The sequence below is a fragment of the Scomber scombrus genome, chromosome 10 (assembly GCF_963691925.1).
Source record: "Scomber scombrus chromosome 10, fScoSco1.1, whole genome shotgun sequence".
Lineage (NCBI taxonomy): Eukaryota > Metazoa > Chordata > Actinopteri > Scombriformes > Scombridae > Scomber > Scomber scombrus.
This window is the reverse complement of record NC_084979.1, coordinates 27,651,310-27,676,736: the sequence shown is the minus strand read 5'-3', so window position 1 is coordinate 27,676,736 and position 25,427 is coordinate 27,651,310. Positions and strand designations below refer to the sequence as shown.

The 25,427-nt window shown below is 38.7% G+C and overlaps 5 protein-coding genes across 5 annotated transcripts; 3 read left to right on the top strand and 2 right to left on the bottom strand.

Moving 5' to 3' along the window:
• The first annotated feature begins 427 nt into the window (after window positions 1–427).
• Window positions 428–1,046, top strand: g0s2 (G0/G1 switch 2). The gene is made up of 2 exons (XM_062427702.1): window positions 428–473; window positions 594–1,046. The coding sequence occupies exon 2, from the start codon at window positions 606–608 to the stop codon at window positions 957–959; it is 354 nt and encodes a 117-aa protein (XP_062283686.1). The 5' UTR covers window positions 428–473; window positions 594–605; the 3' UTR covers window positions 960–1,046.
• Window positions 1,047–3,260: 2,214 nt separating this feature from the next.
• On the top strand, window positions 3,261–7,878 carry taf8 (TAF8 RNA polymerase II, TATA box binding protein (TBP)-associated factor). Its single transcript, XM_062427358.1, has 8 exons — window positions 3,261–3,411; window positions 4,638–4,797; window positions 5,459–5,557; window positions 5,651–5,713; window positions 5,823–5,947; window positions 6,034–6,181; window positions 6,297–6,439; window positions 7,406–7,878. The coding sequence occupies exons 1-8, from the start codon at window positions 3,364–3,366 to the stop codon at window positions 7,544–7,546; spliced, it is 927 nt and encodes a 308-aa protein (XP_062283342.1). The 5' UTR covers window positions 3,261–3,363; the 3' UTR covers window positions 7,547–7,878.
• Window positions 7,879–8,078: 200 nt separating this feature from the next.
• Window positions 8,079–11,534, bottom strand: LOC133988248 (ciliary microtubule-associated protein 3-like). The gene is made up of 5 exons (XM_062427827.1): window positions 11,385–11,534; window positions 10,440–10,538; window positions 9,339–9,472; window positions 9,135–9,252; window positions 8,079–8,144 (listed from the first exon to the last, which is right to left on the bottom strand). The coding sequence occupies exons 1-5, from the start codon at window positions 11,532–11,534 to the stop codon at window positions 8,079–8,081; spliced, it is 567 nt and encodes a 188-aa protein (XP_062283811.1).
• A 1,163-nt stretch (window positions 11,535–12,697) lies between these two features.
• Window positions 12,698–18,373, bottom strand: atp6ap1b (ATPase H+ transporting accessory protein 1b). The gene is made up of 10 exons (XM_062426892.1): window positions 18,234–18,373; window positions 16,835–16,961; window positions 16,370–16,444; window positions 16,081–16,274; window positions 15,943–15,980; window positions 15,742–15,827; window positions 15,384–15,604; window positions 15,240–15,275; window positions 13,822–14,059; window positions 12,698–13,721 (listed from the first exon to the last, which is right to left on the bottom strand). Exons 1-10 carry the CDS (start codon window positions 18,359–18,361, stop codon window positions 13,509–13,511), a joined length of 1,356 nt encoding a protein of 451 aa, XP_062282876.1. The 5' UTR covers window positions 18,362–18,373; the 3' UTR covers window positions 12,698–13,508.
• Window positions 18,374–19,659: 1,286 nt separating this feature from the next.
• Window positions 19,660–24,385, top strand: gdi1 (GDP dissociation inhibitor 1). Its single transcript, XM_062426940.1, has 11 exons — window positions 19,660–20,122; window positions 21,100–21,207; window positions 21,433–21,532; window positions 21,719–21,853; window positions 21,970–22,168; window positions 22,464–22,595; window positions 22,702–22,801; window positions 23,199–23,370; window positions 23,660–23,804; window positions 23,942–23,996; window positions 24,233–24,385. Exons 1-11 carry the CDS (start codon window positions 20,078–20,080, stop codon window positions 24,383–24,385), a joined length of 1,344 nt encoding a protein of 447 aa, XP_062282924.1. The 5' UTR covers window positions 19,660–20,077.
• The last annotated feature ends 1,042 nt before the right edge of the window (window positions 24,386–25,427 follow it).

The following is a 25,427-nucleotide window of genomic DNA, read 5'->3' as shown; positions in this document are numbered from 1 at the left end:
ACTGTGATTGGACACTAATCAGGCTCTCCTGATGAGGATCAATGTGTATGGTAACAAGCCACGCGACACGAACCAACCACTCATGTTGTTCAATGTTCAGTAACATCCAGCATATGAATGTTGTGCATGATTTATCCTCATTCTGCACTCACGTGGTTGGAGGTCCTTTTGAGATAATTAGACAACAATACTGTATTTACTGCATGTCACACAAAGACCGTGTGTGATGTCACATACACATTTTCGCCTACAGGGAATATTTGCTGCACTTCTTGTGCTAGACAGCCATGCCCTTTTACCCAAACAAGCCCTCATCTCCAAAAAAGCAACTGTAGGAGCCTCATGAATATGCATTTCATTGTCACTGTGGGCGGTGACCATCTCTTGGGTTTAAATTGCAGAATCAGCCCTTGTGTCTTTGCCTACGATTGCCTGACTGGGCCCAATACTGACGAAACTCAGAACTTTTCAAAGTGAGTATTTGTCAACTGCATCAGCATTAACTGTGTATAATGGAAAGATTGATTGCAGTTAATTAACATTAAATCTTTCTGTCTGACAAAACATTACATTTCTCCTTTATCCTTCAACAGAAGCAACACAAAATGGAAACCATTGGTGAGATCATCCCATTTGCTAAGGAGATGCTGAACCAGAAGCCTAACCGGAGTATGCTGAAGATCTACATGCTTGGCTCCACTCTGGCCGTGCTCGGAGTGGTTGGTGGACTGCTGGAAACGGTTCTCCTGCCCTTTGTGGAGAATGACGATGCCGAGGACACACCAGTAGAGGTGGTGATGGTGGAGAAGAAGGAGAAGAAGCAGGTGTTGAAGTCGCACACTACCGTGATTCGCTCTGATGCTGTGGAGGTGCCGGAGACAGTAGGGATGGAGGCGAAGGCCAAACATCTGGTGAATGCTGGGAGGAGAGGCTCAGCCTACCGTGTACATGCCTCTTAAAGAAACCCTCATCTCTTGATGCAAAAGGACACTGAATTCACAACATTGACCGCAACGGTGGTAAATTAAATTGCAATGTTGAACTGGTCACTTTGTGTTCATTCTTTTATTTGCCAATTTGCCACTTTTGACTGGTGAGTAAAACATAAGTAGATACAGTGAGAACTGCAGGTTACAGTGGCGTCTGGCTGCTGGGCAGCAGAAACTTAGTGGAAAGTGTGTATGGAAAGGAATGTTTGTGACTGAACTCATTTTGCACTCCAATAAACCTATTTTTGAACTATTAAGTGATTCAGGACATGATTTTATGTTATAGCCCTTTGTGCATGGTGTAAGAAGCCGTTTGTTAAATAGATTGCATGATTAGTAATAATTTGGCTATTCAAGGACAAGTTCACAATTATTCAAGTCTGTCTAAAAACATCAGTCAGGAGCCTAAATGAACATTTAAATAGGTTTTTCTTGCCATAATCATTTCTCTTTTCATTCCTCCTTCTGTACAAAAATGTATTCAAAAGTTTATTTTAAGTTAATATGAAGCTTCAACCATCCAAGCGAGACAAATCAAGTAGATATCTCTCAATGTTTCAGTCTTTTTAGTGCCAAAGTCCCTCTTTTGGTTACTATACTTCCACAGTAACTCAAGAGGGAAACACTGTCCAAGGAAACACAAGAGAGGAACATTTATGCTAAAAAGACTGTAAATGTGACAGAGATTCCACTAACTCAGACTGCGGAAACCTCATATAAGATTCACATAAGCTTTTATACTAATTTTTGCAAAAACAATTGGCCTCCATCACTTGCAATGAAAGCACATTTGATAGCTGGTATATGGACATCACATGGACACCTGATTGTTGTCTTTAGGCAGACAGTCTTTAGGAGACTAAAAGCTCTGAACCTATCCTTTGAGAAAAAAATACAGATTCAAGGAACATGTGCTCCACTAGCTACATGAAGGGTGATACTGAAATTAATTCAACTACATTAAACCAAGGAACATTTGGCTAATTTTACATGTGACACATTAATCCTTGGCACACAACCGTTCTTTGACCATTTAATTTACTGATGTGTGGAAAGGCAAATGCACATTCCATGCAATGTTCATGTAATGCTTTTCCTCTCGTTTAGCTCCATCACCTTCACCAAGCCTTAATTCAATAAGCAGTAGATACAGTGTTGCTGTTTTAAAAAAAAATGTAATACATTTTATTTATGAGTTTTGCTTTTCCACAACATGGAGGACAAGACAAATCAAAACAACAAAATTGAACACAATAAAATAAAACATACAAACTGCCAGTTCACAGTAAAGATGCACATGCATGTCATATGGAGGGTCTTCAGAGTTCTGATAGCAAGAGTGCAAAGAGGTGGTGGGAGGGATGGAAGGGATGGGAGGGGTGAGACGTTTTGGTGGAGGCCTTTCAGACACACTGTTCCATATAAATGTGAAAGACACCTGTGATCTTCTCTGCTGCTCTCACTGTTTTCTGCAGGGTCTTTCGGTCAACAGCTGTGAGTTTGGGCAAGACCAGAAAAGATAAAAATAATAATAATGATAATAATTTATTATTAAATGTATTTATTTATATAGCACCTTTTAAAAACAAAGTTCACAAAGTTACAAAAGCAGTACAATAAAAAGCAAGACACACAACACAGAGAGCAGTAATAAGACTGACATTGACAAGATGAAGGTAGAGTCGAGAACAGTAAGGAGATGATAAAAATATAATATAAAAATATATTCTATCTATATATATATATATATTACTATATACTATATATATTTAAACATTTAACATCTATTTATCTATCTATATATATATCTATCTATCTATCTATCTATCTATCTATCTATCTATCTATCTATCTATCTATCTATCTATCTATCTATCTATCTATCTATCTATCTATCTATCTATCTATCTATATCTACTTATCTATCTATCTATTTATCTATCTATCTTAATATACGGTCGCCCATAAAGTTGGAATAATTTTGTTTTCAGACACATACCTCTTTTTATTTTCTATTTATACACATCAGTAATCACCTTTGACCAGGTGCAATGAAATACAATTGTGAGAATATACACTTTATCTATCAAGAATAAATCACATTGTCACAATCATTTCATGAGAAGAAGTAAAAAAATATTTTATTCCAACTTCATGGGCGACCGTGTAAATGTAACAGGTGTAATTATACATACCACCACTAGATGGCGGTAGTAAAGGCGCTGCCGGATATTCATCCTTCTCCCGGATGACGGAAGTGCGTCACACAGTCAAACCGTGTTTACTATCGGCGGCTAAATGACCGTCGGAGGAATATCGCTAATGTCAGTATAAATCTGCATATCCAAACAAGTGAGAGCACAAATAATTACAGATGGCGGACCCTGCAGTGGTTTCGGGCAATTCGCTGAATCTAGGAGGGGTGAGAAAGCTGTTTTTATGCTCATCGTTATGCGACGGGTTTCCTGCTAACTTAGCTGTTAGCTCCGGAAGTCAGAGCAAGCTGGAGGAAGATTCAGAAAAACAAAAACACAGAAAAACATTAAATAACCTGTTGTCCTTGGTTGCAGACTCAACGTTTATTGAGTGTAAAGTTAGTCCACTGCTCTGTAAAATGCGTATTAATTAATATTTACCCGTTTTTGGTGTTTATTACCTACATTTGTCTCTCTGTTAATGACAATATTTAACAGTGAAGCTCATTTTGGGCACATATCTATACATACTCAATAATGCCTTTACCCGCTGATAATGTGATGAACAGCATGCAATATACAGTACCAGTCAAAAGTTTGGACACATCTTCCCATTCACATCAATGAGAAAGTGTGTCCAAACTTTTGACTGGTACTGTATATATATGAGAAATATGCTAGTTTGCATGCATTTCTGTGTGTCTTTCCACCTGCTAATGTTTGTGTCAAAGTCAAGTCTATCAACTAAAGATGGTGGAACATTTATTATTTAACATTTCAACAGCAAGGCAATTTCAAAGTGCCTTATATAAAATATAAAATGGACCAGGGCAGGATTTAAAAGCAACACATGGCAAAATAAAAAGAGATTTAAACATCGTTAAGTGGTTAGTAACAGAGCCAGAGCGATATATCAGTCAGCCGAGATTATCAGCTCATATTGATCTATCACAGATATATCTGTACTGGCATTTTTTTTGTTTTGTTATATAGGCAACATTTTATGATTTATATGATCTCAATTCAAGTTTAATATATATACGTACATATGTTTTTTGTTGTTGTATGTGTTTTATTATTTATAGGAATTTACTGTATAATTATGAAATTCCCAGTTATCCCACCACTGATATCATTTTATGCAATAAAGTTTATAGTTTAACTGTAAAATATCACAGCCTCTATCACATATCTTTATCACAAGTGTTTGATGGACAACATTGGACGACATTGCATAAAATATGTTCATATATATTCTTATCGGCTGATACAATGATATCATAATTTTTTGAAATCCCTAATGTCTGTATTGGCATCTGCCCCAAAAATCCAGTATTGGCTGGTAGTTGGTACCTTCAGCACTCAGTATCATTGTGTCTCTCTCCTGCTGTGTGTGCCAGTTTCCTTCATGAGGATCATTAATAAGTCCTCTGTTTTATGTGTGTTTCCACAGCGCCCCAGTAGTGGTAAGGGATCCACCAGCGCAGCGGAGAACTACCACATGGCCCGACGCCGGACCCTGCAGGTGGTCGTGAGCGCCCTCCTGACAGAGTGCGGCTTCGACAGCGCAGAGAAGGCAGCGGTGGAAACACTCACTGAGATGATGCAGAGCTGTATGTTTTAAACCCTAAAGTTGAGCCTCCATCTACTGGAGGATTTGACATTCATTTCAGGAGCTGAAGATTTTAGTGTATCAAATTGAAAACCTGTCACATGCTTTATTTAACAAACATCAAAGCAACAAAGCTCACTTCATCAGATTTGTTACTGTGGTATCTTTAAAGCACTGGACAAAAGTTGTGTGACATGTTTTAATTTGAATGTAATTGGGTGTAAGTTCAAATTAGAAAATATTTGTGTGTATGCCAAAGACTTCATGGGCCAAAAGAATTGCTTATATCTTCTTTTGCTCTTTAATATGCTGATGGTTGCAGATCTGTAGGATTCATGTCAGTAGAAGAAGTTTATAGACATGGTTGGATCCTTGTGAACGTCATTCAGCATATGCTGCTGTGCAACATTTATTTCTTTTATATTTCCCTTATTTTTATCTTAGGTTTGCATCGTCTTTTCACAGCTCTAAATCTTTCTGGTGACTTGCTTGCTGCTTTAGCTATTACCTGTGATCATTATTATGTACTTTCTTAATTTAATGATGTATGTCAATACTAATGTGTTGGTGGTTCCTGCAAACCGAATTGAAATCTCATCTTTTTTTCGACTCATATATAAATTTATTTGCAAATTGCTCATAAACAGAGACTTGTGTTTCAGATATAACCGAAATAGGCCGCAGTGCCAAGTCTTATTGTGAACACACAGCCAGAAGTGTCCCAACCCTGTCGGACACAGTGGTGACACTCATTGAAATGGGTAAGCTCCTGGAGGACACTGACATATCAATCATACGTAGCTACGGTAATGTAATAAAACGGACTGTAATTTAATCTGTTTGTGTGTCTGCAGGTTTCAATGTGGACACTCTGCCCATGTACGCCAAGAGATCGCAGAGGATGGTTATAACTGCCCGTAAGTACTCGCTCTGCTCTCCATTGTTGGCACGGATTATGAAGTTGATGATGATAGTGATCATTTTTTACATTGATTTAAGTATGACGACTGAAAAATTACCTTTCAGCTCCAGTTACGAACGCGCCTGTGACTCCCAGAGCGCTGTCAGCCGGACAGAAACGCACACACCCGGCTCACATCCCCAGCCACTTCCCAGAGTTCCCCGACCCTCACACCTACATCAAAACACCTGTGAGTCATCGTCTTTACAAAGGCCTCTCAAACAAAAACCGATTCCCTTCAGTAGTGATTTTTAAAGTGTGTTTTCCATTCTGCAGACGTTCAGAGAGCCGGTGTCAGACTACCAGGTGGTGAGAGAGAAAGCAGCGACTCAGAGGAGAGACGTGGAGCGAGCACTCACACGCTTCATGGCCAAGACCGGAGAGACTCAGAGCCTCTTCAAAGACGACATCACTGCCTTCCCATGTGAGCAACTCTAGAAAACCTCACCTGTATTTCAAAGATTAGTTGTAAAATGTATAAAGCTATTGAGAGCATGCTGTGTTTGCATGACTTCTAAACCCTGCGACTGTGTTGTCAGTGATCGCAGCGCGGCCGACCACCATCCCATATCTCAGCGCCCTCCTGCCCTCAGAGCTGGAACTGCAGACACTGGAAGAAACGGACTCCTCTGAGCAGGACGAGCAGACAGACAACGAGAACACGGCAGGAAACAACCTCACTGTAAGTCAGATGTCTTCATTTAAAGATGCCTGTCTGAGTTTATGACCATCTGATGTTATCACTTAGTGGAGGGGCAGAGAAAGAATCGCAAATTAAAAGAAACCACTGAAATCTGAAAGGTTAATCAAGCTTTATTACCACAATAGCAACATATTACGGTTGGATTGTTATCATTTAGCTGCCACAGTTACATGGTAGTGTCAATGAGGTTTGGAGGAGTCTTTGTTTTAGTACATAGTCTCAATTTTTTGTAGTAGGAGTAGTGGGGGTTGGTGTCTTACAGGCAAGTAAGAAAGTAAATATTTAAAGAGTCTTTAAATTATTTGCCTATTCAAATAACTGTGCTTCTCTTACAGTGTTTAAGAGTTAAGTTTGCAGTGCTTAAGGCCAATTTTCATGTCTCTTTTTTTAATACATTGATTGAGACTTGGTTGAATTTAAAGGAATAGTTTGACATTTTGAACGATTCACTTATTCGAGTTAGATGAAGAGAACGACATCACTTTCATATATTGTCTGTTAAGTATGAAGCTGGAGCCAGGAGAAGTTAGTTTAGCTTAGCATAAAGACTAAAAACAGGGTGAACTGGCTCTGTTCAAACACAAATTTATGTTACATCATGTTTGTTTGATCTTTGCACAGAGAGCTACGTGCTGTAAAAGTTTCTTAGTCAGGAGCAGTGACTTCCTGGAGCCTTCTAGACGGCACCAGTAGAGACTACAGGAAGTCACTACAGCCAGCCAAGAAATAGTCCAGCACATAACTCCCCATTAAAAAAAACACAACTTACTGTATTTAATGTTTGTTTCTGTGTGGATCAAACAACTCAGACCTAACTAGGAAAGCAAATAAGCGTTTTAACCAAAATGTCTATTAAATTATTCCTTTTAAATGAGATGCATGACTGTGGTAGAGTGTTTTTATAATGATAGCTAACATCTTTTGTTTCTGGTTTCCCTCGTTCAGGATGATCCAGGAGCTGACAAAGAGAACTCCTTACTTCCTCCCAGCGGCGTCGTTCCCTCCACAAAAGCCAGCGAGGACAACGTGATCGACAACCCGTACCTCCGGCCGGTCAAGAAACCCAAAGTGAGGAGGAAGAAATGAGCCGGGACCCTCCTGAACCAACAGACTCACATTTTGTCACAGTGGTTGGTGCTTTTGAGCAGTCCAGTCAGTGATTTCCTCCACACACACACACACTGAGAGAGAGAGGGAGAGGGAGGAGCGGCCCGGTGCTGAAGCCCGCTGTGTGTGAGGCGTTTTTTCCTCCATGTTGGAATCAGCACTGCTGTTCACTTTGGCGTACTGACGGACTTCTACTGAAGATAACTTCTTTTTTTCTTGTCATTTTTTGTCAGCAGGCACTCACTTGTTTAAAATGTGTGTGACGTAATTTTGTAAGTAACATCTTGGTGTAATATACAACCCACACAGGAATCTCGTCATTTTGTGAATAAAGAAAAAATAAGTTTCTTTTTTATGTATGTATGAGACGTGTCTTAACAACAGTTTTAGTCCAGCACATAAAAAATGTATCTGCTGTTGTTTTATTGACAGTAAGAGTTCAGAAAAATGACAAGACAAAGACACGCTCTCATATCAGTGTCATGTTGTGTTTTCATCCACAGTTTTAGGGTTAATAGTACAGACTTAGGTAAGCCAGTCTGCTCCTCTTCTTCTGGAAATCCTTGTCGTTGTTCATCTGAAGAGAAAAACAAAAGAGCATCAGATGTTGCTCCGTATAACAGGACCCATTATTCATTTATCGCACCAAAAGGAATACACGCTATTTAGCAACAGCTGTGTGGTAATATGTACAAGATGTGTGGGATCAAGAGCAATGTAACAACTCTCCAAACATCAAAACAAGACGGGAGGAATCTGATAACCAATCAAAAAACACACTAAACACTAGCAGCTCGATTCTTCATGACTAACTTTTGAAAATGGATCGTTTTACCCTTTATACTTAGAAATTCAAAATTCAAGACTAGAGAGTTATTGGGTGATATTACATTTTTAGTTTTTGTGAGTTTTAGTTTTTGTGACTTTTTTCAAAATTTCTCAATTTTTATGTTGCAAATCAAAGTCAATGAAGTTACCAATTATGATTCCTCACCAGTCTATGCTAAAACATTTTCCAGAAAGTCTATTTATAGAAAATCCACATGGTTTTACAACCTCACAGAGAGGCATGGGGAGACTATTTTGGATGTTTAAGGAAGTCCCCAAATGTAGTTATTCGCCCGATAAAGGGTTAAGCTGCAACGTATGTCAGTAGTCAGATAGGGAAAATGACTGTAACTCAGTTTGTGGTGACAGCACAGCTCTAAAACAAGGCATAAGCTCCATATATAGTTATTTATTTGGATTTCTGTTATTGAAGTTTTATGTTGTTCATGCATATTTCCTACAACATATAGAATATTAGCTATTTCCTTATTTAGTGTAACAGCAATGCTTTATGCTCATTTTCCATATTTTGCCATGTAAATCAATGCATATCCCAGTTTTTAAAGTTACCATGGCAGTAATGACCTACATATGCTTTTATAAAGTCAGAAGTAGTTTTTGATAATCTGGTATCTTTTGTTTTGGCTTGAAAACTGATATGGATTTAAACCATCTGCTCCTTTCTGTTATTTTTAGTACACAGAGAGATAACATCCTTCCATGGCTTTGTTTCACCCACCTTCACCCCTTGTGAACTCTTTTCCATTTGAGGCAGTCTGGACCAATCCGGGCCGCCGAAGCACATCGGCCAGCTCACTTTCCTGCTTGTCACTGCATCATGAGCGTAGCTCCCAGGGCTGCATCACAGAGTAACATCCATCAGCTCGGTACAGCTACGGCTACACTGGAGCTCTGTGTGTGTGTGTGTGTGTGTGGGTCTCACCCTGGGCTGTCCTCGACTGTACGTGACTTGTGTTTGAACCTCTGTGTGTTGGAGTTGAAAGGCGTTTTGCTCGGAGGGGGAACTCTAGACCAGCTTTGATCCTGCTGGTAGTGCTGTGGTGAAGGGGTCACTGTCTGGTGGTCAGAGATTATAAAGACATCCTTTGATTAAACTTGTAAAAGGCGTATTAGAGAGCGATTTAGTGCTGCACTTCCATAAAGTCAGGGGCAAGATATTAACTCAAATCAAAGCAGCAGAGAGAGAAAAGGTTCAAGCAGCCAATAACCCTGGATCCTACAATTCCCATAATGCAACATAACATTTCATTTGACCCCTTGAAAATGGAGAAGTGGACATTTTCATTTCAAACCTCACACTTCCAATTTGTAATGCAGACTTTCTGTTGGATAAAGTATGGAAGCCAAGCTGAGATATTGCTCTTTTTAAAGAATAGGTCCACAAAAACATATGAACATTGATTTTATCCTTGTTATCATTCTTTTTGTTCATCTGGCTGTTAAAAGATCCTTTCATAATGCACTTACATTTTAAGTGATGATCCACTGTCATCCTTCTGTGTACAAATGGGTTTAAAAGTTCATCTGAAGCCAATATGAAGCTTCAGCTGTCCACATGAGTCAAATCAAGTAGATATCTTTCAACATTACAGTCTTTTTGTGTTACTATACTTCCACCACAGCTCAACAGGGAAACACAAAGAGAGAATTTTAAACTAAAAATAATTGTGGACCACTTGGTTTGACTAACTCAGACTGCTGAAGCTTCATATTAGAGACGGACTGCAGATAAACCTTTAAATACATTTTTGCACAAAACATGGACAGTGGATTTTGTCCCCCAGTCCCTTACATCATAAGCAGCAAACATATAGAAGTGATCCTTTAACAGCCAGTGTTACTGTAGCAAGAGGAATGACTACAGTGAAGAAAACTAGCTTACGCTTTTAAGACAAACTTGAAACAATCAGCACCCACATCCTTCAAGCTCATGCAAAGGTTGTCAAAGTATTTACATGTGGATGATTGATTGGGTAACTCTTTTGTGGTAGTAAATGTGTCAATGACGTGTGAGTGTATTTACCTTGCCGCAGGGTGGAAAGCGTACTGCGGTCCTTGCATTGAGACCATATCCTCTCTTACTCTCTGGTGTCTTCTGTATGTTATAAAGGATGGTGCCATACTGGGAAGGAAATGTGAAAGATTTAACTAAGACTATAATCTGTCATTTAATCTGTAAACAAAGATGATTTGACACACATTGACAAAAAGTAGTCGTGGACACACAGTGTTGGGGAGTAACTAGTTATATGTAATGGCTTTACATACACAGCCCTACGTCATTTAATTACAAAATAAATGTAACTGTAATCTGTTAGTTACTGAGAAAAAAAAGGGTAATTAAATTATATTTACTTATAAAAATGTTGATGATTACAAAGGAGGTTACATCTGAAGTCAGACCTTCAAGATTTGTAGATGTTTTTTCCTCATGTTTTAAATATTTTTTAAGAAGTTATTGAATACATATATTTCTTTTTAAAATTCTTTTAAATCAATATTTTTTTTTAAATATTTTGTAAATAAATTGGATAAAAAATTAAATGGTGTCACAGTACCAATTAAGCCCATGCCAGACTTTTGACTTGTTTCATTATCATAAATAAAAATCTACATGAACTAATGAACACATTTTCAAATGAGAGATAAATCTTGCTTTATAAGAAATGATCCTTATAATATATACCTTATAATTCATGTCAGTATCCATGAAAAACACCTGAACTTAGATTTTGGTGCTTAATGGGAACATTTACCCTAACAGCTGAAAATATTAGTTAGACAATTAGAAAAGTAATCAAATGTAATAAGTTAATAAGTTAATTGAAATAGTTACTTACTTTTAAACATTTAAATAGAGTAACTAGTAATCTGTAACCTATTACATTTCCAAATGTGGACACATAATACTGCATGTAAACACACTATCCTCCCCATAACTAACACACGTTATTATAAAGAGATAAACCTCGTGGTTGTCATAGCGCCCAGGGCCGACATCCGGTGCGTTCTGTCGTGCCACTTGGTTTCCGAGCCGGTTTGGTGGATAATGGAGGGGAATGAGTCTCCTCTCCAGAGCGCTGCCGAAATATAATCTCTGAAAAGGAGGAGCTGACATCTTGGAAACAACTTAAATGTAAAAAAAGAAAAAGAAAAAAAAAGAATCACGGGTGCACAGGGTTTACCTGCGTCTAGACGTGCCTTGGAGTCGTCCTGTTTTGACTTGACGTAACCATGGCAACTGTGAAACACGTTAAGGGGTAAAAAAAAAAAAAAACCTAAACCCCTGAATTTTCTCTTTAATTGGATAATAAGGGCATTTTAGGTATAAATTAAGGTGTGTTTCATGTTTTTAACCCCTTCTTTACTCCATCAATTGTCCCTTTAACAATCCATTAATAAAAACCTTAATTCTATCAATGAATGGGTAAATTAATTTTAAGATGTTAATAAAATCAGTGGATTAGTTTCATAGTGTTTGAATTAAAAATTACAGATCATCTACAGAACCCTTGACATATTTCAATTAAATTTTATAATAATTTATAAAATATATAAATAATAGTATTAAATTAAATAAATAATTATTAAATAAAAGTTTTAAATTGTATGTTTTACCTCTAAAAAGTTTTATTAACCAGTTGAAATTCTTAAAATGACGTATTCTCTTTCTCCTTGATTCAATAAAATCCATAATCTATTATTATTTTCTTTTTACTTCAGTTTGTTTTTATTTCAGTTTAATTTCCAGTACCTCCCACTCCCACTAAAAAAAGACTGATGCTCTCCTTACTATTTAAATCCCAGTAACATTGCACACATGTATGTAATCTCGGGAACTTCTTGTATGTATATTGTATATTGTGCATTTATATATTGCAAATTTATTTACAGAGATTGATAACTGTATAAAGTATTTGATCTTAATTTATTTTATCACTTTCACCCTTATGCTGCTACTTCCCCCCCCCCCCCCCCCCCAACCATTATACTACTGTGTCAATATCAAATTTCTCGTAAGGGTTCAATAAAGATACAGCTTATCTTATCTTACTTCATTGCAAAGTCCATTCTCAGTGTTTGTGCACTGGAGGCTTCAAATTTTCACATCACATTTGAGTAATTTGCATTATGGTTCACAACTGGCTTCCAAACTAGTTGTGATTTCACATCTTAAAGTCAAGAGTTTCTTTGAGTGCAGAGAAACTTTCCCTCTCTCAGCAGATTATGAAAACAGCCTTTTATTGTCACACTGCACATACTTCAATCAACAGAAGTAAATCATATTTTAAAAGATATCTTTATTTGCAATTAAAGACACGTCATGGCAATTGCACATCGATAAGTCTGACAAATGCAGAACCAATCCACTGCCGTATTTACTGATGAACCTGAAGTAAACTTTAAAGGCAGGTTATTATTATTCTTTTTAATATATATAAATAAGTTAGGAAAACATTGGATTGCAGTGGTGGCACTCATGTATTGATTTGACGATGAGAAGTGAGAAAAAACCTAAAGTCAACTTAAAGTATTAGTATACTTCTGTAAGGCAATTCCAAAAATAGCAATATTTCAGAATACAGTCACAAAGGGCGATCAACTCTTCATATACAGGCACTTCTTTCATCACCAGTAGTCTTAAAATAAGCAGGGGTAAAATTAAAAAAAAGGGAAGAACTGAGGTCTGAAACGGTCCTACAGCATCCAGCAATCACATTCACCTTGGCACGGAAGGCATTAATCTGGCAAGAGTGCAATTTATTTATTTTTAAAGTAAGATATCCGCTGTGTTTGACAAACAGTGGCGCAAAAAACATGAACTCTTTTTTTTTTTTAAGCACATCCACTCAATTTCAACTCAGATCTTAAAAATGTGTATCCATTTTGGCACTTGCAAATGTAGAGAGATGAAATGGAAGATGCCTTGTATCCCAAAAGACAGCTGTGTGAGGATTCAGGAAGGAATAACCGCAGGAGAGAATATCAGAGAAACATAAGGAAAAAAAAGGAAAAACCGAAAAAGACAAAAGGCGGCTTCTTTTGGGAGGCACTGCAGGAATGAGGAGTGTGCATGTGTGTTTGGAGCGTTTCACTCCGTTTGAGGCACTGAAATTGACGGGCCTTTGGGGTCGTCGAATCGATCCATGGTGTTAAGCTGCATGATCATGTGCAGGCCGTACACGAAAATATACAACATGAGCAGTGAGGTCAGAAGCCCCATCCAGATCCCAGGGGTGAAGAAGCTTGCACAGTCACTGGCGTAGGAGAAATTTGTTCCGTTGTTCAAACCGAATCCCTGAATCTGTAAAAAGAAACAAAGCAGGAGAGGATTCAATGAAGAAGCAGTAACACGAAAGCAGTACATGATGTTGCAGAGAGGAAAAAGGAAGCACGCTATTTACCTGGAAGTCGACAAAGTTGAGCTTCCACTCTGTTACGTTTTGCAGGGTGTTGTTTGGAACCAGCAGAGCGTCCTGGAAGCTGGTGACGGACTGGCAGTGGAAGGAGTATTCTGCGGGGCTGTAGATGCCGCGGCGGCCGAGGAAAGTCGCGGTCGTGCCGTTAGCGCGCAGCTGCACCGTGTCCAGGGTCGACCAGTTCCTCGCAGACACGGGATAAAACTGCTGACTCAGGGAGAAGCTGGAAATCAACAAAAGAAAAGGTGCTGAATATCTTATATCTTAATGACAGCAAATCAATGACTAGAATTCATAGCTAGTATTCTGACAAACTGTTACTATTATTAATCATCCAATGGCTTAATTGTTCACTTAATTACAACCCTGTCTAGAACTTGGAACATTTCAGATTTGGCTTCTTGTAGCAGTAATATCAATCAAAACTGAAGACTGTGACGACAGTACATAAAACTACCTTGGCACACTTGTACTGATAAAATATTTAATATATGAAAAAGTAGCCTACAAATGAATTATGGTGAATAATATGGACTACAGTTCTGCAGGGTCTGAAACAGTGATTTAAACAAATTATTATTATTATTTTGTGTAATCTGCTTCGAATTCAATGAGATGATCCACACCGCCTTCTTTATATCTGTAGGTTCAATAGAAATCTGCCTGACAGTATTTCTAATGCTCACAAATTAACACACTATGGTCCAGTTTCTCACACAGAGATTAAGACTAGACCTAGACTAAATAACAATAATAACAAAAACTGATATTTTACTATTTGTATAGCACCTTTCATACAGTAAATGCAGCTCAAAGTGCTTTTACAGGCACCAAGTGCTTCACATAAAAGGAACATAAAACAATGTTCAAAAAAGACATTCATGTAATATAAGATGGACTATACAAATAAAAATAACAATAAAAATAGTACACAGTAAAAGTAGTTAAAAAGAGAATAAAAACAATATATAAAATCAAGTATTAAAAGAAGTGCAGGATAGAAAAGCTAGTTAAAAGCTAAAGTGAAGAGATGTGTTTTTAGTTAAAAGATGAGTCAGTGTAAATATCCCTTGAGAAACAACTGTTGTCTTGGACTAGACTTCATCCCTGTCTGGGAAATCAGCCGTACATCTTGTTCATTTAATCTGTACATAAACTAAAGTGTTAAAACAACATGTTGCGGTTTTATGGAGGATTATGTGCTGGATTATTTTCTTGGCCCAACACGGAGATTTCCTAGAGTCTCTTCTGGTTACTGCACCTGGCCAACAAATTAAAATTCTACAGAGCTTTAGAAGATATTTAGTTACCTTTGGACAGAGCCTGGTGAACATTTTCCCCCTACTTTTCAGCCTCGATGCTAACTTAAAACTACTCTTTTAAATATGCATTAATTGTCTTACCTTAGAATAACACCACTTGGATAATTGAGGACAAGCCTACAGAGAGAAAAGAAAAAAACATTTAAATGACACAAAATTAAAGTTCAACAACAAAAATGCTAATATGCTGCAGGTTTTCTACTGAATGAGGAAAAGTCTTCTTACAGGGAGTTGGTGTCGTTGCACACGGATCCTGTCAAGGTAGGCGTTTCTGTAGCGAGGTCGATCCAAGCGGTTGTGATGCTGATACTGAGATTCTGAGCCCAGAGCATGATGCAAGGGTTACCGGACTCACTGAACACGATGGGTGCTTTGACAGTGGGTGCAGCTGTTTGGAGCAAGGAGCGACCCACACCATCGTTAGTCATAGACGTCTCTGAAATCACCTGCAATGATGAATCATACAAAAAAAATGAATATTAAAACGGTTGACATCCTTATATTACACCCAGTAAAACAGAGTGTGTGTTTGAAATCTTACTGTATATGGTTAATAATAATAATAATAATAATAAGATCTTACTCGTGATGGCTGGAGTCCTGTGTATATTGCAGTGTAATGAACATTTTTGGCTTTCATGATATCCAGAACTTTCCCAATAATTTCATCTGTTGAAAACAAAATATATATTAGATAAATATAAACATGTCAATAATCTATACATGACTACAATAATACATTATTTTTTACACTTTAAAAAAGTCTTCAACAGCTCAAACTTACCGTTGTCATGTAGGACTTCCTTGCAAGACTTTTGCGACCTATAAAAATAATTAAAAAAAATATCTTAGTTTTCACTTATTTAAAAACAGAGAAGATATTTCCATTCACTGATAAGCTGCAGAGCACAAAGAGTCTCACCCAGCACAATAAGGAAGATTGATGAGCAGCAGATTGCTGACAGATGTGTTGATGCTGAGCTGTGACAGAGTGTCTGCGTCTACGAGCAAAGGCGAGACACCGAGCTTCTCCTGCAGCAGAGCCGGGATGACCGAGGAGCCGGACCACTCTAAGGCAGGGAGCGTCACCGATGAGGAGGAAGACTGTAGCGCAGCCTGCAGAGGAGCCAGTGGTAACAATCATCAGTCCTACTGCTCTGACAAACATCATCATCATTAAAAGGACTTGTGTGTAAGTTATAAAAACGTACCTGAAGGTTTTGAAAGGCGCTATCCTGCTTGTTTCCAAAAGCTCCACCAAACACTGTGAAGTCATCTTTGCTCAGCTGAACACAAACAACGACAATAAAACTTTCAACCACACAGACAGAGAAGTGGAAACAGATCTTGAAACTGTGAACGCTAGAGCTGAACTATTTTTAAAAAATCCATCTGTCCCATTAATCAGCCTCGACAGACCTGAGTAATGGATGAGTTGCAGAGGAACAGTGAAATAGAGAAGTACTGCAGAGCTCGTGGTCACACCAGAATGAGAATACTGAACGACGGTGTCACGTGGACTCAAAGGCAGCTACACATGACTCATTACTACCCTATTTTACTAACATGGTTTCCTTCTTTCTAACAGATGAATTGTGAAATCTAAGAAATTCAGTGTCAAATCTCAGCTCCTGACAGCTCCTGAGAGACAGCGTTCATGTCTCAGGGTGCCTCACCTTGTCCTGCAGGAACAGCAGCACAGTGTGGGGGCTGTGGCCAAAGGCGGAGGTGAGGTAGGCAGTTAACTGGTCGTTTGATGTTATGTGACCAGCTGAAGATAAGCCCAGTGGTGGTAAACTAAACCTGCAGGGGGAAGAGAGATAAATTGTAATAAGAGTATAGTTTTTCTTTCAAAACATCAAATACATCACAAGTCAAATATCGTCCACATCCAGCTGAAGCACCAGTGTCATCAAAAGGCTTTTACTGTTAGTGTGCATCTTGTATTTCTACTGTAATCTTAGTAGGAATAATACTGGAGCTGCAATGATAAATCAATTAATCCATGACTATTTTGATAACTGAATAAACAATTTTTAGCCACATATTTAGCTAATTTCAGCTTCTCACACATGATGATTCGATGCTTTTCTCTGTCAAACTAAATCAAGGACATAGGAAGACGTCACTGTGGGAAATTATAAGACATTTATCACTCTTTCCTGACATTTTACAGATTGATTAATGTAGAAATTATCAGCACATTAATCAATAATGAACATAATTATTAGTTGCAGCCCTTTATAATATAAAAAATAAAGCTTTCTAAACACAGAACAGTCAATATACATACAAAAATATCTTCTTAATTGTGGTGTCTGGCCTCCACAAATTATAATAATATGCCTTATATCTTATATAAACCAGCACTTATATAACTGATGTTAAGTGTTGATGCATGCCATTGAAATACACATGAGTGTGTTAGCATGGTGGAACTCTTCCCTAGTTGTGGTTTTTTTATGTACCCACAGTCTTTGTCGTCCTCTTCCTCTCTCAAAACCAATGAACTTTCACAGTCATCTGTCTGTTTCATGTATATCTGCTTTAACATCCACAAACCAAGCCAATATAAAACTTCACCACCTGTAGTATAACAACATAATTTTACCATTTAATAAGCAACACCAGCTCATTTCTATCAATGCATTTAACATGTTTAGCATGATATGACTGCAGATGAGACTATTTTGCAAGTGATAATTAAGCATGAATTCTTTAGTAAAGAAGTGAAACCCAGCTGTGTCACAGTGCATCATGAAGTTATTTAAATCATGTATGAAAACATAACAAATCAATTTACTATATTGAGAAAATTAACTTTGAGGGTTTCAGTGTTTCTTCGACTGCACCAAAGCAACCAAGAAAAGCAGTGATATTTTCTTTTAGTCCAAACAATCACCTGATATTCAGTTTTTAGACTTTAACCTTTTAATTTAGGCTAAATCAACCAGCTAGTCTTGTCTGGATATAGTAGAAACCCAGTTAGCTCCAGGTGTTAGCATTTAGCATTGACAGACGAGCTGTGAAAGTGAGTCCAACTTGACTAAATAAGACATTAAATAAACACTTTACCCTTCACTGGGCCACATGAGGAGAGGCACTTGAGCGGTGGAGCTTCCTGTAGCGAAGAGGGCGAAGAAAAAGCCCAAAAAAGCCATTAATCGCACTTGACTCGGTCGCTTCGAGTCTGCCATTTTCATTTTAGTTTGTCTTTTTCCGCAAAGCTGTGATCATGTGACTCAAACCAGCTGACAGTCATGTGCAGTCAGCCCAGCCGAGCTAAGGAAAGAAAGAAAAGGACTTCCTGCTTGTTTTTTTCTGCACGCAGCTTTGCATACTTTTTTTATTTTTTATTTTTTTTTAATCAGGTTAAAAAACAGAAGGATTAGTTTAATTTCTGGCATGTTTAATGAAGATAATGACTAGTTTCCGGTCATTGTAATGCTTGTCAATGTCAGTGGGGATGTACTTCACTGCAGTGCTCGGCAGGACATGTGATGTTATGACATTAAAAACGCTGTCATGCTTTATTAAACCTAAAAAAAAAAGTGCCATAAATATAAATATAATGTATTTTTTAAAAAGCAGCTTAAGTTTTGAATGACAGCTACACCTGGCAACTGTCCATGGTGCTGATCAGGGTTGGGAAGGTTACTTTGGAAATGTCATAGGTTAAAGATGACTAGTCACTCTATTTAAAATGTAATGATGATGCAACTATTTCAATTACTTAACCATAAGTAATGTAACTTTTTGATTACTTTTCTAATTCTCTAACCAATGTTTTCAGCTGTTAAACACCAACATCTTAAATTCAGGTGTTTTTCATGGATACTGACATGATTTATAAGGGAGATAACTTCTTATAAAGCAACATTTATCTCTCATTTGAAAATGTATTCATTGGTTCATGTAGATTTTGGAATATAAAGATATTTTATGAAGAAAAGTAAACAGTCTGGCATGGGCTTAATTGTTATACTGCGACACCATTAAAGCCCACATCATGATTTACTAACAAAATATAAAACAAATATTGATTTCAAAGAGTAAAAACAGCAATATCTGTATTCAGGGATGTTGATTATTAAAAAAATGAAGAAAAACCTCAAGATCAGAAGTCAAAAAGGTCTGACATCAGATGTAACCCCCTTTATAATCATTTTCACAAGTAATTATAATTTAATTACACTTTTTTTCAGTAAATGTAACATTATAATACACACACAAAACATTTAAATAAAATATTTAAATAGTTTAGCAGGTTTATTTTCCCCTTATTTAAAAGGGCCTACGTGGTTCAGTGAGTGAAAGCAACTCCCATCCACACAGCTGTGGTGGCGGAGGGATACACTGCCTGCATCCACGCAACGCTGCGCCTACAACTGGAAAGGAAGGATAGAAAAAGGGAACAGAGAGCACACAGACTTGCATTAAAAAAAGGTTTTAAAAATGTCAATAAAAACATGAAACTGCAAGCGAAAGTCCAAAACTCATGTGCACAAGCGCCCGATAAAGCCTGCCTTAATATTACGCACTGCTTTTTGAGTTATGAGTCCCATTGTGTGGCAAAGATGGGGAAAAGACAGGAGGAGGATGCGCACTATTTCCCGACGCGCAAAGACATTGTTTTAGAGTTGCTCCACGATCAGGGCCATCTTTGGTCGTCCTCGCCGGTGACAGTGTGGACAGTTTATTCCATTGGTCATTAATGCCTCAATGATTAATAAATAATATCTTAACTTTTCTAAGGAGACGTTTTTTTAAAAAGCGCTTTCTTTGTCTTGCGGGGTCGAGAGACGGAGCCGATTCCCGGATTGTGGGACTCACTTGGCATTCTTTCCTTTTTTCCTTCAATACCCTTCATTTCTCAAGGCAAAAAAAAGAGGGCGAGACGGGAGAGGCGGTGATACAACATGGATGAGGAATATGATGTGATCGTTTTGGGCACCGGACTCACAGTAAGTAGTCAAGCTTCATTTTGCTCTTGCACACACACACACACAAGAGAGAGGAGAGGTTGATTATGTGATGATTATTTAAGGTTGGACAATCAGGCCCGGCTGCCCAAAGAGTGAAAGGCTCCCTATGTGTGTGTGTGTTTCTCTGTGTGTGTATGTGTGTGTGTGTGTGTGTTTGTGACATTATTAAATTAAACAGATGCGCTTTAGTCAAAATGTCTCCAAATGATGCACCTGTCGAGCAGCCTGTGCATCATAAGAAGCAGATGAAGCAGCGGGGGATAATTTTCTAATTGTGACAGCCGGCTCAGTGTTGTGTTCCACCCTGTAGCATCTTTTAGGCGTAACCCCCTCAGTCAGTGTGTGATGGTCCTCTCTGCACAGACAGGCCTCCATCCTAAGGGTTGGCGCAGGCCTGTACACGGCTTTTATTCAATGACTGAGCCTTTCACTGCTGCTACTCTCGCCGCAATTCCCTTCAATTTATCACACCCAATGCGGCACAAACGGGCCCTGTTCATGTAATGTGATATCTCAATCGTGGTTTTCTTCACGCATCGCATTCACATTTAAAAAGTCGACATTTAGACAGTTTTATAAAATACATCTTTATATATTCATTTGTAGATCGATCTTGGTATATTTTGCATTTTTCTAATGTGATCATTTCATTCTTACACCTTTCTTTTATATACACATTGTTATTGTAATAATAACTATTATTTTTATCATCATTATTGTTATTACAGTAGATATACATAGGTGAAACGATTCCGTGGCGCATGCGCACAGCGTCCTTTCTGTCCTCCCTGCAGTCGCCTGTCAAAACCTCATAACTTGCATTCATTTCTCTCTCTCTCTTCTCCCCCTTTCAAGAGATATGTGTCCTAAATCATTTTTATTACGTGTCCCTTCATTTCCACATTAATGTGATGTCACCTTATTGATGCCGGGTGTTAAATCTTGTGTCTATGCAGGAATGCATCCTGTCTGGGATCATGTCTGTGAATGGGAAGAAGGTTCTGCACATGGACAGGAACCCATACTATGGAGGGGAGAGCTCTTCCATCACCCCTCTGGAGGAGGTAACGTGCTCCCGGGATCTATAAAAGCAATCAATATATTTTATGTTCCTCAATACATCTCATTTTACCGTTAGTGCCACTGTGCACCAGCTGCTATTTTTACTGTCCTCATTTGCTAACGGCCTCATCCTCCTCCATCGTGCTTTAGGTTCTGTGAGCTGTGTAGACTCATGCCTGTCAGTCAGCACGTTGTTGACTCTCCTGTCGTTTTTTTCCTCCCCTCAGCTGTACAAGCGCTTCACTCTTCCAGATAGTCCGCCCGAATCAATGGGCAGAGGAAGGGACTGGAACGTTGACCTCATCCCCAAGTTTCTCATGGCCAATGGTCAGTCTCACATATATAACTAATAACTTTCTATCTTAACTCATCATATACTGAGAATAATTCTTAGTATTACTGATAAGACCCAGGAATCATTTTATCCTATTCCCTATCTTATTGCTATCAAGGCTTTGTTTAAGCTTGATGACGCATATTCAGATGATAAGATGTTCGTCTGTGTGATTGCAGGTCAGCTTGTGAAGATGCTGCTATACACAGAAGTGACACGGTACCTTGACTTTAAAGTGGTGGAGGGAAGCTTCGTCTACAAAGGAGGAAAGATCTACAAGGTGCCGTCAACCGAGACCGAGGCACTAGCTTCAAGTAAGCCCATCAAATATGTCGCATTGCATTTTTTATTTATTTATTTTTTTGTAGTCAAAGATATCTGAAGTACAGCAATTAAATCACATTTAAGTCATCTTCGTCTCACTCTCCAGATCTGATGGGAATGTTCGAGAAGCGAAGGTTTAGGAAGTTCTTAGTCTTCGTGGCTAACTTTGATGAGAATGACCCCAAGACCTTTGAGGGCGTGGACCCCAAAACCACAACGATGAGGGACGTTTACAAGAAATTTGACCTGGGCCAGGATGTCATTGACTTCACTGGCCACGCCCTGGCACTCTACAGGACGGACGAGTAAGAACAACAAAGGACACTATGAAGTTATACATAGCCTGTAATCAGCTCTTTGATAGGGTTGTTTTTTAGTGAGCTTTACATCTATATTTAACATTTTAACATGTGGATAATTATTGACGAAGGTGCGTTAATGTCTAATACTTTGACCACTCAGCGATTAGTAGGTTTTTGCTTTTTCACATAAATGTATGTAGAGAAGGATCATATTTCTTACTGTGAATATGTGCAGAATGAGAGCATTAAATCTGTGGTTATTAAAAGCTTATTTTGTCATTTTCTGTCACTTTCTCAGCTACCTTGATGTTCCCTGTTTGGACACCATCAATCGTATCAAACTGTACAGCGAATCGCTGGCACGGTACGGAAAGAGCCCTTACCTCTACCCGCTGTATGGTCTGGGAGAGCTGCCGCAGGGATTTGCCAGGTGCCTAAATTATTTTTGATCATTTTAATTATCTTCAATAGTAAATAAAGAAATACAAATCCATGATCTGTATGATTTGACAGTTCTTATTCGCTTATCTTCTTAGATTGAGTGCAATCTACGGAGGAACCTACATGCTGAACAAACCAGTGGATGAGATAGTGATGGAAGATGGCCATGTGGTCGGAGTGAAGTCTGAGGGCGAGGTACGGCCTCGCTGAGCTATTGTTCATGATCACATGCAAATTTAACGTTGTTATAACAAATATTAGAGGGGAGAAGGTCGGTAACTAATGATTATTTTCATTATTAATCAGTCTGCCAAAAAATGATTCATTGTTCTTTCTGTAAAATGTCAGAAAACAGTGAAAATGCACATTATAATATCTCAGTTCAAGTTTTAAAATGTCTTATTTGTTTGAGCAACAGCAGAATTATCCAAATATTTTCCGATCATTTTTTTTGTCAATCCACTAATGAATTAATTAGAGAGAGGAGACAGAGTGACTGCTCCTTCATGGGTATCATATATCTACAAAGGCTCCTGAGGCAGTTTAGTAGTATGAAGTATCAGACGCTCACCTTGTCTCGCTCCTGCTGCAGGTGGCTCGTTGTAAGCAGCTCATCTGTGACCCCAGCTACATCCCGGACCGCGTCCGTAAGGCGGGTCAGGTGATCCGTGTGATCTGCATCCTCAGCCACCCCATCAAGAACACTAATGACGCTAACTCCTGCCAGATCATCATTCCTCAGAATCAGGTTAACCGCAACTCAGGTGAGGAGGCGGCCAAGTGCTTGAATGCAATTTGATAGCTTTTAGACCTAATGCACTGCACAAAACCTTTTCTGTTAAACTAAAATTAATACATGCTTCATTTTATCCTTGCAGAAAAATAAGATTTCATTAAGGTAGCATCCCCATATCAGAATGTTCCTATTAGCCTTATTATAACTTGTACTGATAACTATAAAATAGCTAATTCTACCAATGAAGAGGTTTCATATTATACTCCAATTGTAGCTTAGCCTTTCTCCTCCTCGTAACCCTTTCTTCAATTCTCCAGACATCTACGTGTGCATGATCTCCTATGCTCACAACGTGGCTGCCCAGGGGAAGTACATCGCCATCGTCAGCACCACAGTGGAAACCAGCGAGCCAGAAGCTGAGATCGAGCCGGCCCTGGAGCTGCTGGAGCCCATAGACCAAAAGTCAGTCCCAGCATTTGCTGTCACTGCCATCGTTTAAATGTTTTACATGGATTTAAACTTTTTTTTTTAAAAATGCATGTGATGAATAACTGTGGAAGTTAATTGAAATTGTTGTTTTTTGTTGTTTTTTTTGACAGGTTTGTGGCTATTAGTGATCTTTATGAGCCCACAGATGATGGTACTGAGAGCCAGGTGAGAGAATTTCACTGCAACTATAAAAAGCAATTTCTAAAGACACTCTGGATTAGTTTTTTTGGGGACACAACCCTCTCTTATTCACACTCTTACTATCAGGGTGGTATTTTGTATTATGCATGTGTGACTCTGTGTGGTCGAGTATGTTTATGCACATTCTTGTCATTAATTGCACTGGAAAGCATCAATTCTAACGGATATGTTAATGACAATAAACTTTTTGCCATTCACAGATCTTTGCCTCAAGTTCCTACGATGCCACCACTCACTTCGAGACCACCTGCAACGACATCAAGGACATCTACAAACGTACGACTGGGAGCGACTTTGACTTTGAGAACATGAAACGCAAACAGAACGACGTGTTTGGGGAGGATGAGCAGTGAGCGGTAGATGGGGGCTTCCCGAGAGAGGGCGGGGCCGGGAGAGGAGGCGGGGTTATATTAAAAGAAAAGAGGGGGGAGCGATAAGCGGCGGCAGAGCCTGCGGTAGAGTAGAGGAGCCTGGGGGGGGGGTTGGGGGTTTTGAGGGTGTTGAGCGCGGTGGAGGGCGTGTTTCTGGGCTCTGCCTGCCTCAAACCGTTTGCCTCCTTTTCCTCACGTCCCTTCTCTCTCTTGACACGTGTTCAAAACACATTAACGCTCACAAACACACACACACACACACACACACACACACACACACACACTGTTCAAATACTTACACTCCCTATCTTTGTCACCGAAAAGCAGGGTTGATATGGTCTTTCATTCCATTGTAGAATCTATAATCATGTCTTAATGTCTTAACTATGATCCTTAGAGGTGAATTTATTACTTGTTGCCGATTTTCAAAGCATTTCATTCTTTCTATAACGTCTTTCTTCTCATATCAGAGGTTGGGTGGATGAAGGAAAGACTTAAAGGCGAGCTCTGACATGAGAGATCTGTAACGGCTTTAGTGTAGAATCCTCTGGAAGGGTCACCTCCAGTTGACATGCATGCATCTTTTACACACGGTAGTATTGTACATAGACTCAAAAACGACACTGCGGTTATGAAGGCTGGACCATTCCACGCATCGCTCCTGTCAACCCTGCTTTCACTTTTCTCTTACTTGGTCTTTTACCTGTGTTACTTCAATAGACGGCGTTCCTTTTGGCAAAATCTGTTGGTCAGGCAAAAAACAAAAAAACAAATGTGATGAAAAGTTACATATAAATGGGCTGTTCTGTCAACTGATAGTGCTCACTTTGCAATGCTGTTGTGTTCCCTGTGCTAGCAGGCAAGCTAACCAGTGGCTATTAACTGTCACCCCTCTACACCACCACCCCCAACCTCTCCAAAAAAAACAAAAACAGTTCCTTTGTTTATCTCTGTTGTGTGATGTCAGTTTTAAATTTGAATAGTTTACTTTCTAACATTTTAAATTATTGAAGAGTTTTATTTC